Raw genomic sequence first — 15,528 nt, 5'->3', positions numbered from 1 at the left:
GTTGATAGTCCTTACTCCTTGATCAATGTGAGGAGAGTGATGACTAGAGAAGCATCTTCCTGCTGCATGTAACGGGTCAGCAGGAGGAACAGATTGCAACTGCCTGGGGCATGAGGGCCACCCTGGGGTACACATTAACAGCATATTGTTGTCTGATGAGAAATATCATTGGCCTCTTGCAGGCTGATGGGAAAAAGGCATCATTCTTCTACCCCAAAAGCACTGGCAAAATGAGCATGAGATTTCAGTTCCCTCGGTAAAAACTGGCTTCCTACTGAAATTTTGTTGAAACTCATAATCTAGCATTTTATACTCTCCTTGGGAAACACCTTGCCCTCGGAGGGCCCTGGAAAGGTATAAGATAAGGAGATAGTATGAAGAAATACTTAGGGAGACAATTCCATGCACAGATGTGAATCAGCTTTGCCCATGCTCAGTGAGCTGACTGGCAACCACAGTTATGATCCTGGTCTGGAAGCCATATAGTCCTAATAATCTGCTGCTGTGCCTGAGCTACTAAGACTTGCTTCTCAGTCACAGGAAAATAGGGTCATGTATTGAAGCATTACTAGTAATCCTGTAAGAAGCTTATTATTAGCAGCAGCTGAACAAATGGTTTGCTATAAGGTAATGAGCGTTTTGTAGTATAGCGTAAGCTTCTGCAGAATATAGTTGGTTATTAACTAGAAACAAATGGTCTCCCATTTTATCTCCAAAAAAAATCAATGTAGAATAACCCACTAAGTACATTGCTATGGGGTCACTGATGTATATGTGGATTCTGCAATTTCATAAAGTGCTTGAGTAGATTTGCTGCTTATTTTCCGATACTAAATGCTGCTGAAAAACTTTGCATAGCTGACAATCTTTTTATATATTAGATACTTCATAAATATAGTCAACGTTTTCAGAAGTAAACATTGAAGTTAAGGTTTAACTTGGTATTTAAGTATATGTAATATAGTTAAATACAGATTTATGACTCCAGCTTCAGCAGTCTCTCCTAAAAATCTTTGACTATAATTTAGTGTGCTTACCTGGAGAGTTTATAGAAATTCAGTAATAAAGTGCATAGGCAATTTTAAATGAATGAGTCATTATAAAATACAGTGTTAAAGAACTTATATGCCTCTGTGCCTACCTATGCATTTATGTTTTATTTGTGGTTTATTTGTATTTTTTATTTAATGGCATATTAGCTATATCTTCCATTATCACGCCATTCATACAGAAGCCTGATGTATTCATTTCTCATTTGGAGCCAGTGTGTGTGGATCATCCTCTTAGGTTTCAGAGCAGCTTTTTTAAAAATGTCTGTTACGTTATATCTGCAGCTGGATAGACTGATGTCTTTAATTTCAGGAATTCAGTCCTGACAAGAGATTTAACATACAGCATTGCTGGGCTTTCGGTCTTCGACAGCCGTCTCTGTGTCCCAGGGCTCTCAGTAGGAATAGGTGAATGCAAGAAAGTAGAGGGGGTTTCTTGTTTCTTTGTTTTAATAACTAGTTAATGTTTGTGCATCCAGCAATAACATGCTGCATTTATTAACATATCTGTTTCTTAGTGCCTTTTCTGTATGTAGATAGATAAATAATACTTGTTTAGCTCCACTTTATTATATCTTCTTGCAGTTTTCTGATCTGATCTAGGACCAGATTTCAAGTCCCCATTAAAGTAATAGAAAGTAAAAGTAAAAATGTAGAAATAATACTAATAAATATAAATCAAACAGTAATAAATATAAAAGTAACAATAATAAATGCAACAGAAATCTCATCAGGTTTTTATTTTGCATGTTTTGGTGAGTCAGTGCTAGCCAAAATAAGATTTTATTTTTCCTTAGGTGAGAGACCTCTCTGTTGCATACTTCCTGGTGGGATTAACGTATCTGTATGTCGGAGTGCTAATTTTTACATCTTTCCCTTCGCCACCACTATCCAAAGAATGTATTGAGCAGGTGAGATATTCTACTGCATTATATATTTGTCCTTGATCTTCTGATAATTTATATTAAAAAAAAGGACTGCTGCTGCTTCTTGCTGCATGACTCACCCTGGCAGACACATCTGTCCTTGACTCTGGTCAGTTGGCCCCAAGGCCTCACAGCCACTAGCACAAGCATATGGGTAATGGCTTTGTTATCTCATTTATATTCATGTTTGGTGGCCAGTAGTTCTTTAGTTTCTTTAATCCCAAAAGTATTACATTTATGTTTAGTTGCACATGCAGTGACCAGTTCCACTCACTAGGACTGGTTTCAGATATTCCAGAAAAAGAAATACAATGGGAATGCAAGCTCGTTTAGACAGGAGTCCTCATAATGGGTGGGTTTGGGGTCTAACACTGTGATGAGCTGTGCCAGCAGAGCTCTTCAGGTAATAGAACCACATGAATCACCTTGTGAAGGCTATTAAACTCTTATCAGCTTATAGGCAAGGCTGATTCCCACACGTTAAATTACTTCAGAGATAGGATTTATCAATTGGTGATCCATTTTATGCTAGGTGCTCCATGTCTCTTGCATAACATTTAGCAATAAAGCCAGCATTTAAGGCTTCCTCTAACTGTAGGTTAGTTAGAACTGGTACCACAGTTTAAACATGAAATGATGGTTTTGAACCATTTGAAATAACTTCATGTGGTAAAATCCACAGTTAAATAATAGATGACAAATGGTTTTCTTCACATTTATTTTCTGTAGTAATCCTAAGTACTTACAAAGCCATTTGTATATTTTCATAATACTTGTCTTATACTATTTTTTCAGATGTTCCCACTTGTAGTATACGATCCCTTACACATTTGTATATGATCACTTTACTGATTAAATAACTGTTTTTAATATCCAGCTATGATATGACAGGTAATAGGAACACATGAATCCATCTGCCTAAAAAATCAGGTGGCTATTCTACAACCATGATTATTTGAAGATGTTCAGAAGATTAGAAAATAATTCCATCTTTAATGCTAGCTTGAAATCTGTCATCAGCCCTGTAATATTAAAAAAACAGTTGGTATTTGGTGACAAGGCAATTGTAAAAGGTGGAGAGGATATTTCCTATTACGGAGTTTATTTAGCAATTGCAGTTGCTTGGCTTTTGTCTCTTTCTTTCACACAGTTATTAAAAATCAGCAGATACATGTAATCAAGCCACCATCGATAAGCGTAACATCATTCCTATGTTTAGAATTTTCTAGATAACTTTCCCAGCGACGACATCATGTCATTTGTTGCAAGAATATTCCTGCTGTTCCAGATGATGACTGTATACCCACTGTTGGGCTATCTGGCACGAGTTCAGCTGTTAAGACAATTTTTTGGAAATGCTTACCCAAGGTAAGAAGTCTACTTCTTGGCAAGATCTTGACACACTTTGCGTAACTGGCCTTCTGTTGTCAGAAACTGGCTGAGCTTTTGGGGGTTTCCTTTGCTGCATAAGGTAAATTTCAAAAGCTAATTTCACAAGTTTTGTAGAGTTGGGAGGTGACTAGGCATGCTAAATAAATTTGCCTGAAGATCAGGACTGCTACAGCTTGGCAGAGCAGAATGGGGGGATTCTTTTGTTTTAGCTCTTCATTGTGTCACTAGACAGAGGAATTTTGTCAGCACTGTTCCTTTGTGTTACACATTTATATGGCAAAAGAAAAGTGGTACAGGATAAAAATTTTGTTCAGTCCAAAAACATTTCATTAAGTAGTCTTTAAACTGTGAAAGGACATACATTCTGGATATTATCCTTTCAGCATGCCATATGTTTTGATTGTGCATAATTAGTAATCATCCATATGTTTTTAAATGGAGCTAATAGCTAAGTGAGTGTTATCTAGGCTGCTTCTATGTTTACAAAAATAGCTTTTCACATGCTAATTTCAGAGATGAGCCACACCCCTGAATTTGTACACTGTTTGAACTCCAGGGAAGAGCTGATCCAGATTTCCATTTTAGTTTTGTCTTTTTTTAAATAAAACCTAAGATGTTTATATTTGGAGTATTGTCTGAATTTGACACAGCTCAGAAGCTGGCATTTCTCTCCAAGTTTCTTTTTTTATATTGTGAATTACTGTTGATGGAGGAAAGGGAAAAAATATCCCAGGAAGAAATATGTATTTCCTCTGTGGCATCAATAGTAGTACCATACAGGTCTAGGAAGACATTGTTCCAAGTTTTACATTTCTTCTGGGTCCTAAAATAGATATGAGAAAGTCTAGAAATTGTATGCCTAAAATTAGACAGTGAAATAAGTGCCTGCTTTTTTTAGTGCTAAATTGTACGTAGTTCAACGTTGAGATTTTTAGGAACTGCTGCAAGTTACTGTTGGAAACAAGGCCATTGATTTAAGTGCTAAACGTGGATTTCACAGCCACTGGGAAACAGCTGTGTCCTTTATATTATGTGGATGTGCTTCTTCCTATCTCCTCCCTCCCATTACTCCCTAACTAGAATGGTTTTCATTTTCCTCATGCCCTCTCCTAGAACCTACAGCTTTGTAACAGTCTCTTCTCGGGTTAATTCCAGCTTTCTGTTTTAAGCCTTCATGGTATGACGAATGTGGTGATGCAAATACTTGCTTGGTTCTTGTCTCCAGGATGTCCTGTGGGTAACTTCACTGACTTCTTTTCTTTGTTTTTAAGATTCCTTATAGGGAGGCATTTAAAGTTTCTGAGGAGTCAAAAATGATTTCTAGGAAGCCACTTAAATCATTCCAACCTAGAGTGATAAGGTGGTACATTCTGTCTGGCTGGTTGTGTCTCCCCCTCTAGTATCTGAGGTATCTCAAATATAGCACAAAAATCACTCAACTAACCTCCAAGCTCCAGCTTCTGGCAAGGTTAGCCCCTAGTTTTTCTATGTAGTGGGGACTAACTGAAGACTGGTGGCAAGCACAGAACCTGTCTCTGGGAGGATAGTAAAGATTTACTATCTGGTTCTGAAATACAACTTTTGATAACTGGTTCTCACCAGTAGGTTAAGCTGACAAAGGTCCTTTAGTAACACTGTATCTATACCACCTTTCTAGGAGAAATTTAAGTATTCTGAGTTTTTCCCAGAAACTTTTCCCTGCTTTTGTGAGGAAACATTTTTCAAATATAAACAAGTAGCTCTTACTAACATAAACTGATGTCTCACAGGGGAGCCTGTTGGTCCTCCCTGAAGAACCTAGCTGGAAATACTAAGTTCCATGGCTTTTGTGTAGGAAAATGAGCACTCTACTAGTAGTTGTATATACTTGGCTTCCTCTATTGAAGTCTGCAATATCCAGGGTTAACAGTTCTCAGGCAGTAAAAAGACTGACCTGCAGAAATTCAAGCTTTAGCTCTTAGATGTGTGAATAAGGTGTAGGGAGGGGAACATTCCCGATCACTTGACTGGAGAAAATTTCTATACAAGTAATGAACCAAAAGTATGAAGCAGGAGAAAAGAGCAGAACAGAAAGTAGGGCTCTGTGCTGTTCTTCTCGAAGAATTACAAAAACAAACAAACAAAAAACCAACAAATCCGCAGTTTAAAATCTGTACATTTACATGATCTTTCTACATCTTTCTATTTTTATTTTCAAGTTATAGAAGTGGGGGTTAAGGGTGTGCACTGATGGTATATCCATCCATCTGTTTATATAGCATGTTGGGTAGTGTGCTGAATTCATATTGATTGTGCATTTGAGGATCTCTGTTGGCAACCTAGCCTCATTTAACTCTGTGATTAAATGTGCTAAATCACACATATTTCCATAGGTACATCCTTTCTATATTAAGTTTCCTTTGCAGCTGAAACAATGTTAGAAATTTATCTTCTGGCTAGAATTGTCCTATTAATTTTTTTACCCCCCCCCCCCAAAAAATAAAAATAAAAAATGCACATCCTCCTTTGGTCCAAATCCCTACTTTATATGTTCTTATTTTCATTTTTAAGCCCTGGGTTGCTCCGTACGGATGTGCTGTAGGTTTCACATGAACTGGAAGCTCCACAGTATTAAAAGCCGAGCTTCTTCATATGAGCAATTGTTTGTTCATGTGTATGCCTGCTGCTGCTATGGATTAAGTTAATGGATAGCCATTAAGTTATTATCTGGAGCACTTTGAGCTATTCAATCAACAGCCAGCTTTAAGGTGCATCCATCCAGAATTCAATCACACACATGCTTACAGGGCTTCCAGATAATTTTTCTTTTCTAGCAGTGACTATTGACCAGACTAATTTGATTCTTTGTTTTAACTCCTTTTTCTTTACTATTTATCTGTCACTGGATATGATGAAGAGCTGAGGTATTAGTCTGCTGTTTTGTAGTTCTTAGTCTTGACAACTAGTCTAATCCAAGGCAATTTCTACTAAAAGCAGCACCCTGTTTCGTATCTTGGCTTTTGCTGGTAGACCATGGATTATAACTGGATTATAATAAGGAACCATTTACTCAGCTTCTGGGGAGCTTTTGTTGTCTGAAGACTGATCTCCATGTCTTCTGTTCAACGCTTTTTAGATACTTCGCAGTGCTGTTTTTCTAACTGCTTTGCTGTGCTTATCCATAGTATATCCTACTAACCTGTAGTCTTTCATGATGAAGCAGCTCACCCTCTCCAAATTTAAAAGCTTAAGCAGACAATACATAACTTTTTATTCTCCCAGGTTTCACATCAGGGGTCAGCTGAACAGTGGCAGATATTTTGTCTGAAGCATAGTGGAAATTAGTAGCACCCTATGTCCTCCAGTAGTCACAAGGAGAGCAGAAGCCCCTCTGCTTCTAAGAAGGGGGATTTTCTTTCCTCTTACATACCAGTATCAGTCACCTGTGTCTCTGCCTATCTTAAAAAAAAATACATGTGCAGACATGGATTTAGGGACAAGACAAGGCATCCCAATTCCTTCTTTCATTTTGCAAAATGTATGCTCGTGTACAGACTACAACACAGAAAGTAACATACTGGGATGAAACCCAAGGAACTGTTCATTCTCTTCTCTCCCTGGTGTAAAGGAAGGCCAAAACGTCCTGTATTGGGAAACTACTTTTCTACAGTGAGTTGTGTTTGCAGTGGCATCATTTAACGGGTGATTTAGGGCCAGAGGCATGTGGTTTATCTGCTGTTTCTTACATGACTCTGGATCTATGTACAGAAAACTATCTTTTTTATTACTGTTATTGGATCTTGGCTACAGTGATATTTGTGACAGAGAACTCCCTTGATTAATTATATTCCACTCATATAAAAAACTGATCAGTTTCTAAAATTTTTTAACATCTTTCCTGTTCTGAGAGCTTAAGTAAGCTGATGGACAGAAATCACTTGGCTTTCCTTAAAGATTGTCCTCCCTTTGCTCCATGGTAGCCCAGCAGACCTGCCAGTTCTCCCACAGATGTGTGTCTTCTGATGCAATGAAATAGATTTCTGCTGTTTGCATGCATGTTCAGTTATTTGCTCTTCACCTAGCTTCTGTCTTGCTGCTTAACTGCTGTCATTCATAGTCTTTTGACCAATGTCACTCAACTGAGATTTCCAGGAAGAAAATGCATTTTTAGATACAGTAACTTTCAAAAATTCTTACCTAAATGACCCTGGTTTGTTTTTTTCCTCGTTTTCCTCTTTCCCTTATTGTGTGTGTTCACACTGTGACTCCATGCTGAGACCAGCACCTCTAATCTCCTTGCATCTGACCTGAGGGGATTTAAAATTGTTTTCTTTCTTCAAATGTCCCCTGTCCTTTGTTTCACACTTTATGGTATGATTCTTACTTTGTGGATGCTGAAATTAATTAAATGCATGTGGTCATTGTCATTCAGTGGCTCAACTGTAGCTACCAATTCCTCAGGAGAGAACTTGATAGAGCAAACTCTCTAACGACTTTCTGGCATACCAGGTTGTCTGCCAATCTGAAAGGTTAACCTTGAAGTGGGGAAAACCAGCAAGATTTAGGGGTATGCTTAGTGGCGTTTGGTTTTTGTGGTTTTTTTTTGTTGTTGTTGTTTTTTGGGGGTTTGTTTTGTTTTTTGTTTTTTAATTTTTTTTTCCTTTACTATCTTTTTTGTGTGATTACAGGATTTTTTCAGGTGAGCAGTGATTCTCTTTACAGAAAAGAACTAGATTCTTCATCTGCCCAACTGAGAATATTGAGATTTAGGACAGAATTTAAAAGACAGAGCACCATGTGCCGCACTTGGATTGCTATGGGTGTGCCTCTGCTGTGAATTACAGCCTGCTTGAGGCAATCCAACCCTAATCAGGCTGCCCAGGCGGGGACAGTCCAGTCCTGGCATGGGACACTCAACCTCGCTGCCATTGTCTGCGAGGGAGGAAGTTACACTGCTTGGGAAACAGCTGTGTGCCTGCAAGGTGGTTAGGTAAAAAGGGGCCAAATCTTTTCTGAACTCTAACATCATCTAAATACTTTTCTCCCTGTAGTCATAATAAGCAGAAGTTGTATGGTTATGCCCCAAAAAATGCTGTTTTTCTGACTGCCCTCTTGCAATGTGTGGTGACCATTAATTGTACTGTAAGCCAGTGTCAGGTTAAAACGGAGCAATTTAGAACTTGTTATAATGTCACAGAGTGTGAGATGCTTGTCCCTTCTGGAGCACACCTGCATGAAGCTTACAGCCTTATGAAAAATGCTGTCTTAAATAATACAGCTACTAGTAGCCCTAGATATCAGATTTTTCTTTATTCAGAAGGATGGGATAGGGTTTTTTCTGAATGATAATGCCTTTCTCTCCATTAAGAATGTGTCTTCTTGCTGTCTTAGAGCTGAGATGAACTGTGAATATCTGCCTAGGTAAAAGAAATGGTTTGAAGGTTAAGTATCTGTTGTCCAAGAACATGGTTACAACTCGGACTGTTTCAGAAAGGTAAAAAAGGGAGAAAGGATGGTCCAGGGGAGAAATATGGTGCAACCTTTTGACCTGAAACAGATTTAAATGCTTTTGAGATTTTTTGATTTTGGTATTGCTCGAGAGGATCCTGCTTAATTGTAACCATTAAAATTGCAAAGCACTACTCTGCAAGTACAGAATTGATTTGAAGGCTCCAGCATTTTGAGACCATTGATTTCAACTGAGCCAAAACACACTCCCCCCCTCCCAATTATTTTTTCCCAGATCAAGAAGTTCAAAAATGTTTCATTTCACACCACACACATACACACACACGTACCACTTTGCTTTTGAAGTTATAAGAGGCCACGATTAGTTTTTTAAAGTAACTGTGAACTACAAAATCATTTCTTGTTTTAGAGCATGCCAGAATGAAATACTTCAAACTTTTTAATTTCTAAACCTTCACACTTTTTAATCTCTCTTGCTAAAAAATTAATTTCAGAAAAAAAAAAAAAACAAAAAAAAAAAAACAAAAAAAAAAAAAAAAAAAAAAAAACAAAACAAACAACCCAACCAAATGGAAGAAGTGCTGTCATTTTCTGTGTCCATGAACTTTTGGCTTCAATTGTGCTCTGACAGTAAAATTTGCAATTTGCTGTATGTGTGGGGAGAGAGGAAATGAATTTTAATGGCAAACACTTTTTGGGGAACAGTTTAGTTAATTTGCTTTCCTTAGCAGTATTAGGGAAGCAGTAAATGTTTGGTCCTTTTTTCCCTAATGAGTCTGATTCTTGGGATTTTATTTTTTATTGGGGTTTTATCAGTTTATATCCAGATATGTTTTCATTAGTTTCAGCTGCTCTATTCCGACCGCTATCTTGATCCTCTGAGGTACACCTCTTGTACAACTGTTAAAATGCCATGTACAAAATTAAAGTTATTATTCCTATCTTTCTGAAATAAATTTTTAAGAACGAATGTTAGAAGTAGTCCATATAGTAAGTTATTCAATTTTGTTTAAATTATCTCCATTCCCCTAAACTTTACTAAGACATCTCTACATCTCTAATCTTTCTTCATAACTTGGAAGCTGGCAGCCAGCCTTTCAGCCATGGAAGTAGTCACTTTTAAAAAGCTTGTTAGCTAGTGACATCCTCCATAATATAGATACTTTCTACAATTAGAAAAAAATATCATTGGCATACAGATTTTTGTTTAAGAAATCAAATCCTCCAGAAGAATGAACAAAACCTGTAAGTGTATGTATATTTCCTCTGTGTGGATTTTTTTTCCCTTCATAGGAACAGCTATGTGACCAAAATATCACAGTTCTTTATTATATATCCTGACTTTACCTTATGTTAAAATATGCCAGCATTTCATGTTCTCTAAATAAAAAGCGATACTCTCCTGAGTCTTAGCTTGGTGCATAACTACACTGAGTTTGTCTGTTGCATTAAAAGCTGCTCTTGCAGAACAGAAAATGTCTATTTTTTTCATCCTTAATGCAAAAAGGAAAGCAACAGGAAATAATTTGTAAAAACAAATTCAACAAAAAATTCCAGCATACCTACTACACAGATCATATATTAAATGATGTCCAACATTCTGAATGTTTGTCATCTTTCAAAATGCATTAGAGTTCATGTTTTAAGGTGTTATTTCCCCCCTAGTATTCTACATAATGTTTTCCACTCAATGCATCTTTCCTCTTTTCTGGTTTCCATTAGTTCATTTTGAGCAATTCAGATCATTCTCTGAACAAGCCAATTCTTTCTTGTGGGAATTAAGTTATACAGTATTGTTTCTTTGGTATTTGAATATCCATCTGAAATACTTGAGTGCTGAGTACCATGTATGGTGTTTTTCAGAAGAACTGCCAAATTACACATACTTCGTAAGGATATTTTGAGTCAGAACACTAGACATTTAGAGTTTGGCACTCTGAATATTCAGTAGATGTTATGTTTGCTGTGAAATTAATTAGCTTTAACAGTGTGAGTCATGCAAATGGATACACCATCCATGTACCAGTTAAATGTTAGCGTAAATGAAAGATAATGGACGTATTTTGTAATAAATGCAGCATAGATTTTAACACTCTTTCCTCACTTTCTTGTAGCATTTTCCATGTGCTCATCCTGAATGTAGCAATTGTAGGAGCTGGAGTAGCAATGGCAAGATTTTATCCAAATATAGGAGGTATCATAAGGTGAGTGTTATTTGTACAGTGAACTTGCCTGTGGTGTTGCTGCATGTTTGATGTTGAATAGTGTGAGTGCAGGTAATTGTATCTTTATATTTTGTGAGGCTTATACATTTTAAAATAGTAAATAATGATTTAGGAGCATCAACAAAGCAGCTATCTGTAATTGTGCCTCTGTATCTGAGGTGATTGGGATGATTCCCCACGTTTCACTGGAGTAGTATCTGAGGACCTTGTAACTATACACATGAAAGAAAATGGTGTCAGTAGAAAAGCTGCTTGGTTAGTGTATGGCTTCAAGTTTTTGTTTTGTGTTAAGACCATTTGAAGCTGTTTTGAAAGTCCATAATAAAAATTCCAAGAAAGCAAGTAACTTCAAAGGGAAAAGTGACATAGAAGTTGTACTTCCAAATGATACCTTAAATTTACCGTGTTAATAAACACCTAGAATTTCTCTAATTGAGAATGATTAGCGGAAACAATTTTATTAATTTTATTTTCTACATTTGACACCACCATATTTGTAATCATCGTTGTTCATTCATAGTTTGCATCTTTCCTACAGCAACCAGGAGAGGGAGGTATTTAAAAATATAGAAATCTGCAATTATAAAACCAGAATGACAGGCCTGGGTCTCACCAGAGAGCAAAATAACTTGCTTTTATTCAGTGACTGATCTTTGAGGTTTTTTCCATTTCCTTTTTTTTTTTTCTACATCTCCATTTAGTGAAAATTTTTGTATTCTAGTAATAGAGATGGTCTGGTTATTAAAAAATATGTAATACATTTCTCTGTTTGCAAACTGATCCTGATGTCTGATAATGTGTTCATACTGTGGATAGTAACCAAACATTTTGAAAAGTGTATTTCCAGCTGATAAATTGTGAATATACAATCTGATTTATGTATTTGCTGGTTTTGTGTTGCAGATGGTTACTCTGTATTATGATGCTTCCTCTGTCTAAAAGGAATGTTCAAATATTTGAAATAAAATATGCTGTTAGTTAATAATGCACATTTGGCTGCAGTATAGCTTAGTAGGTGGAAACTCTCAGTAGTGGAAAATAACGAGAAGGTTTTGGTAAGTAAGGGAGTGATCAGAAAAAGAGCAGTTAAATGTTTCACTTACTGTGGTTGATCATGTTACCAGGAGGGCATGCTGATCTTTTCAAGTCTGGAGGATGGTTTGCTAGGAGCTCATTAAATAAATTAAAATAAAAGTTGCAGATTCAGGAGCATTTCTATGCTTACATGCTTTAAAATATGTCCTTAGATGACTGGAGTGCAATGAGATTTGTAGTTCTGACAGTAGAGGATGCCTACAAAAGAATGCACTGTCCAGTCTTTTTCTGTTGCATGTTGACAAATTTATCAAAAGAAAGTAGAAACATCCAGTCAAAGATAGGGAGTCAGTCCCCAGAAGCATCTGTGGATGTGACTGAAACAGCAGAGGTGTGTCTGACTGCAGGTGCAGGGGAGCCAGCGGGCTGAGCAACACAGAGGGGGGATAATTAAATGCCTGTGAAGGAGGTAAAGGACAGCAAGGAACAGAAATTGATGTTTGAGGGACTGCAGGTAGTCTTTGTTCAGCCAGACTGTTCATTGGTTTGAGGGGGAAAATACTACAAGAAATAAGAGTTAACACAAAGCGTTCTTTTTTCCTTTTTTTTTTTTTTTCTTCTTTTATTCTTCCCCTCTCTCTCCTTTTCCTCAGATACTCTGGAGCAACATGTGGTCTGGCCTTTGTATTCGTGTATCCGTCCCTCATCTACGTGATCTCCCTGCATCGTGCTGGGCAGCTGACGTGGCCAGCATTGATCTTTCACATCTTTATAATCCTCCTTGGACTGGCTAATCTGATTGCACAATTCCTATTGTGAAAACTCTCCCTTCTCCCTGTGGCTATCACAAGTGGTACTGTGACATTTGGCAGCAGCCTTGAGCAACACTGTCACGCATGAGAACCAACAGCCTTCAATATGATCTTCTTGAGAAAAGCTGCACCTTTGAAACAAATTCAAAACACAACTTTCAGGCCCTTGGCAGGAAACCTGTCTTGCTCCTCTAAAAACACAATTCTTTGTGGAGTGAAGTGGTTCAGATTTGAGTGAGGTAGTTCTGGTTTTGTTGAACATACATCAAAGATTAATGAAGCTCAAATATTTTAAGTTTTTACAGCACAGTTCTCAAAACACAGTTTTCAGCCTCAGGCTGTAGAACTCCTCTTTCCTCCAGAGGAACTGTCCTTACCCTTTATTAACACACGTGATTTCATGGTATTTGTTCAGTGACTATTTGAAATGCTCTTTTGTTGCAGTTATTTTCCTGTTTTGTTTGAAAAATTAAGAAATTATTGTCTTCCCCCCTTTCTTTTTTTTTACGGTTAATTTATAGTCATTTGGGTCAAAATGAACTCTTGATTTTGAATATGCTACTAAACTGTTTTGGCAATGTTTTTCCTCTAGGAAATTCCAACTAAGAGAAACAATAAACTCATGTCTCGGTATTTTATCCAGAACCAATATGTACACAAGTTATTTATGATCTTACAATGAAAAACGTCAGGAGGATGAAAAAAAATAGAACAAGACAATTAAAATTAGAATTTGAGGCTTGACCTTACTTCAACTCTAACTCAGCTATTATTATGCTGTGAAGTTGTCTTGTTAGGAGTTGCATGTGGTTTTATGGATGCATCACAGGCTTGCTCTGTCCCTTGTTAGGGCCTTACTCTAGTGGTCTCTCACTATACTCTTCCACTACATTACTCTAGACATTTTGGACGTGAACAAAGCTAGCACTGTTCTGAATTGTGGACTAAATAATTAAATAACTCGAATAATTGATGTTTTAAATAATTCCTAACGTAAGATGGAAGAATCTGGGAAGGGTTTTGTTGTGTTTTTTGTTTTTGTTCTTGTTTTTTCAACTTCTTGTTTACTAACTAAGAGGGTGTACATGTGTAAGCACACAGACACGTTCTTTCACCTACTGTCCATGAGGCTGAGTCTTAACCTAAAACATGCAGTAATTAAGTTGCTAGACGCTAGTGGAACATCATCTTTTGTGGTTGGAGAGGGTAAAAATTCCTTTTTGTACAGAATTTTGGTATATTGAAATAATTAACAAATGTAGAATAATTGAAAGAGGATTCTGAGCAATGCTAAATTACAAAGTAAGTAAAAGAGGAAAAAAGTTGGAGTGATGCAATATTTGTGAAATAGGAGTTCAGTTGGGAAAGATAATTACATTGCAGGAGAAGAGTTTATATTTTCATCAGAAAGACAGTGTAAAGCATAACCTAGATTATTACCATGCTTCTCTGGAAAATGGTGTGAACTTTTGTAGTAAAGATGTGAATCCATTTGTTTGAGTTAAGCTCCTCAAACTTGTACACTTATTGCATAAGTGTCCGTTGATTTGTATGAAATACAAAATCATACAGGTTTGGAATATTATCTGCAGAATAGAATAATTGTTTCAGATTCTTACCTTTTGCCTTGTGAAATTTTTTGTGCCTTGAATTCAGAATTTGAGAATACATCCATCATCTGTTCTGTATTAGAGAGAAGTATTTGCTTCACCCTGGTCATTTTCCCTCTATATTCTTATATTTCTCTGCTTGGTTTCCTTATTCTCTGGGGCATATCTGTCCACCCTTTTCACTGACTGATAGCACATGTACCTTGCAGTGCTGACACCATGAGCACTGGCAGGCATAGGGACTGGGTCTGACCTCTCCCATAAAATATTTCCTTGAATGTCTAGATAGTCATCACTGTATGTAACTTGATGGCTACATTCCTTCAACATTCTCAGCAGTGTATTTCACAAATTAAACCTATTTTGGTTTGGTTTTTTTTTTTACTTTCCAACAAACTTTTTCTTCTTTCCCGCAAATTTTACAAATTTACAGTTCCACAACAGTAGTAAGTTGCTAAATGCTCTGCAGTTATTCGATACAGAAGATAAGTACTTGAACACCAGAAGGAAAAGACAAAAGACGCAGGATTTCAAGCATCCTTGGCTCGTTCACATTACGCTTTTGTGCTTATTTATTATAGATTCTGTGCTTAATTTAGGTACAAACCCTGATGAGTGCAGGTACCTCAATTTGATTATGTCCTTCCATGTTCCATCTGGATATGATTCCATGAGTTAAATCCTTGCTATTGAAGCAGAGAATATAATACCCATTGATTTTGGCAGAATTATTCAGTTAGGATCAAATAGTTCGACAGAAATTACCACGTAAGACAGAGTTCACAGTGAAGTGTCTTAATTGCATCTTCTGTCTCTTTTCCAGTTGTGCAATGTACAGTGATTTTTTTCTTTAGATTTAAAAAAAAAAAAAATTTAATCTAATGCTTGGGTTGGAAGAGACCTTAAAGACCATCTAGTTCCACCCCCCCTGCCACGGGCAGGGACACCTTCCCCCAGCCCAGGTTGCTCCCAGCCCCGTCCAGCCTGGCCTTGAACCCTTCCAGGGAGGGGGCAGCCACAGCTGCTCTGGG

General features: G+C 37.1%; 1 protein-coding gene across 3 annotated transcripts in view; it reads left to right on the top strand.

The window, feature by feature from the left end:
* The window catches only part of SLC38A9 (solute carrier family 38 member 9), a 42,440-nt gene extending 28,908 nt beyond the window's left edge, over nucleotides 1–13,532 (top strand). For all 3 annotated transcript variants that reach the window (XM_042804652.1, XM_042804651.1, XM_033009124.2), the window contains 4 exons: nucleotides 1,847–1,960; nucleotides 3,195–3,343; nucleotides 10,930–11,019; nucleotides 12,729–13,532. In XM_042804652.1, the coding sequence (XP_042660586.1) occupies nucleotides 1,847–1,960; nucleotides 3,195–3,343; nucleotides 10,930–11,019; nucleotides 12,729–12,894 (519 nt within the window). In that variant the 3' untranslated portion in view covers nucleotides 12,895–13,532. The remainder of the gene's footprint in view (nucleotides 1–1,846; nucleotides 1,961–3,194; nucleotides 3,344–10,929; nucleotides 11,020–12,728) is intronic.
* Nucleotides 13,533–15,528: the final 1,996 nt, after the last annotated feature.

The sequence above is a fragment of the Tyto alba genome, unplaced genomic scaffold, assembly GCF_018691265.1.
Source record: "Tyto alba isolate M040663 unplaced genomic scaffold, T.alba_DEE_v4.0 Super-Scaffold_42, whole genome shotgun sequence".
Classification (NCBI taxonomy): Eukaryota; Metazoa; Chordata; class Aves; order Strigiformes; family Tytonidae; genus Tyto; species Tyto alba.
This window is presented reverse-complemented; position numbering and strand designations above follow the sequence as displayed.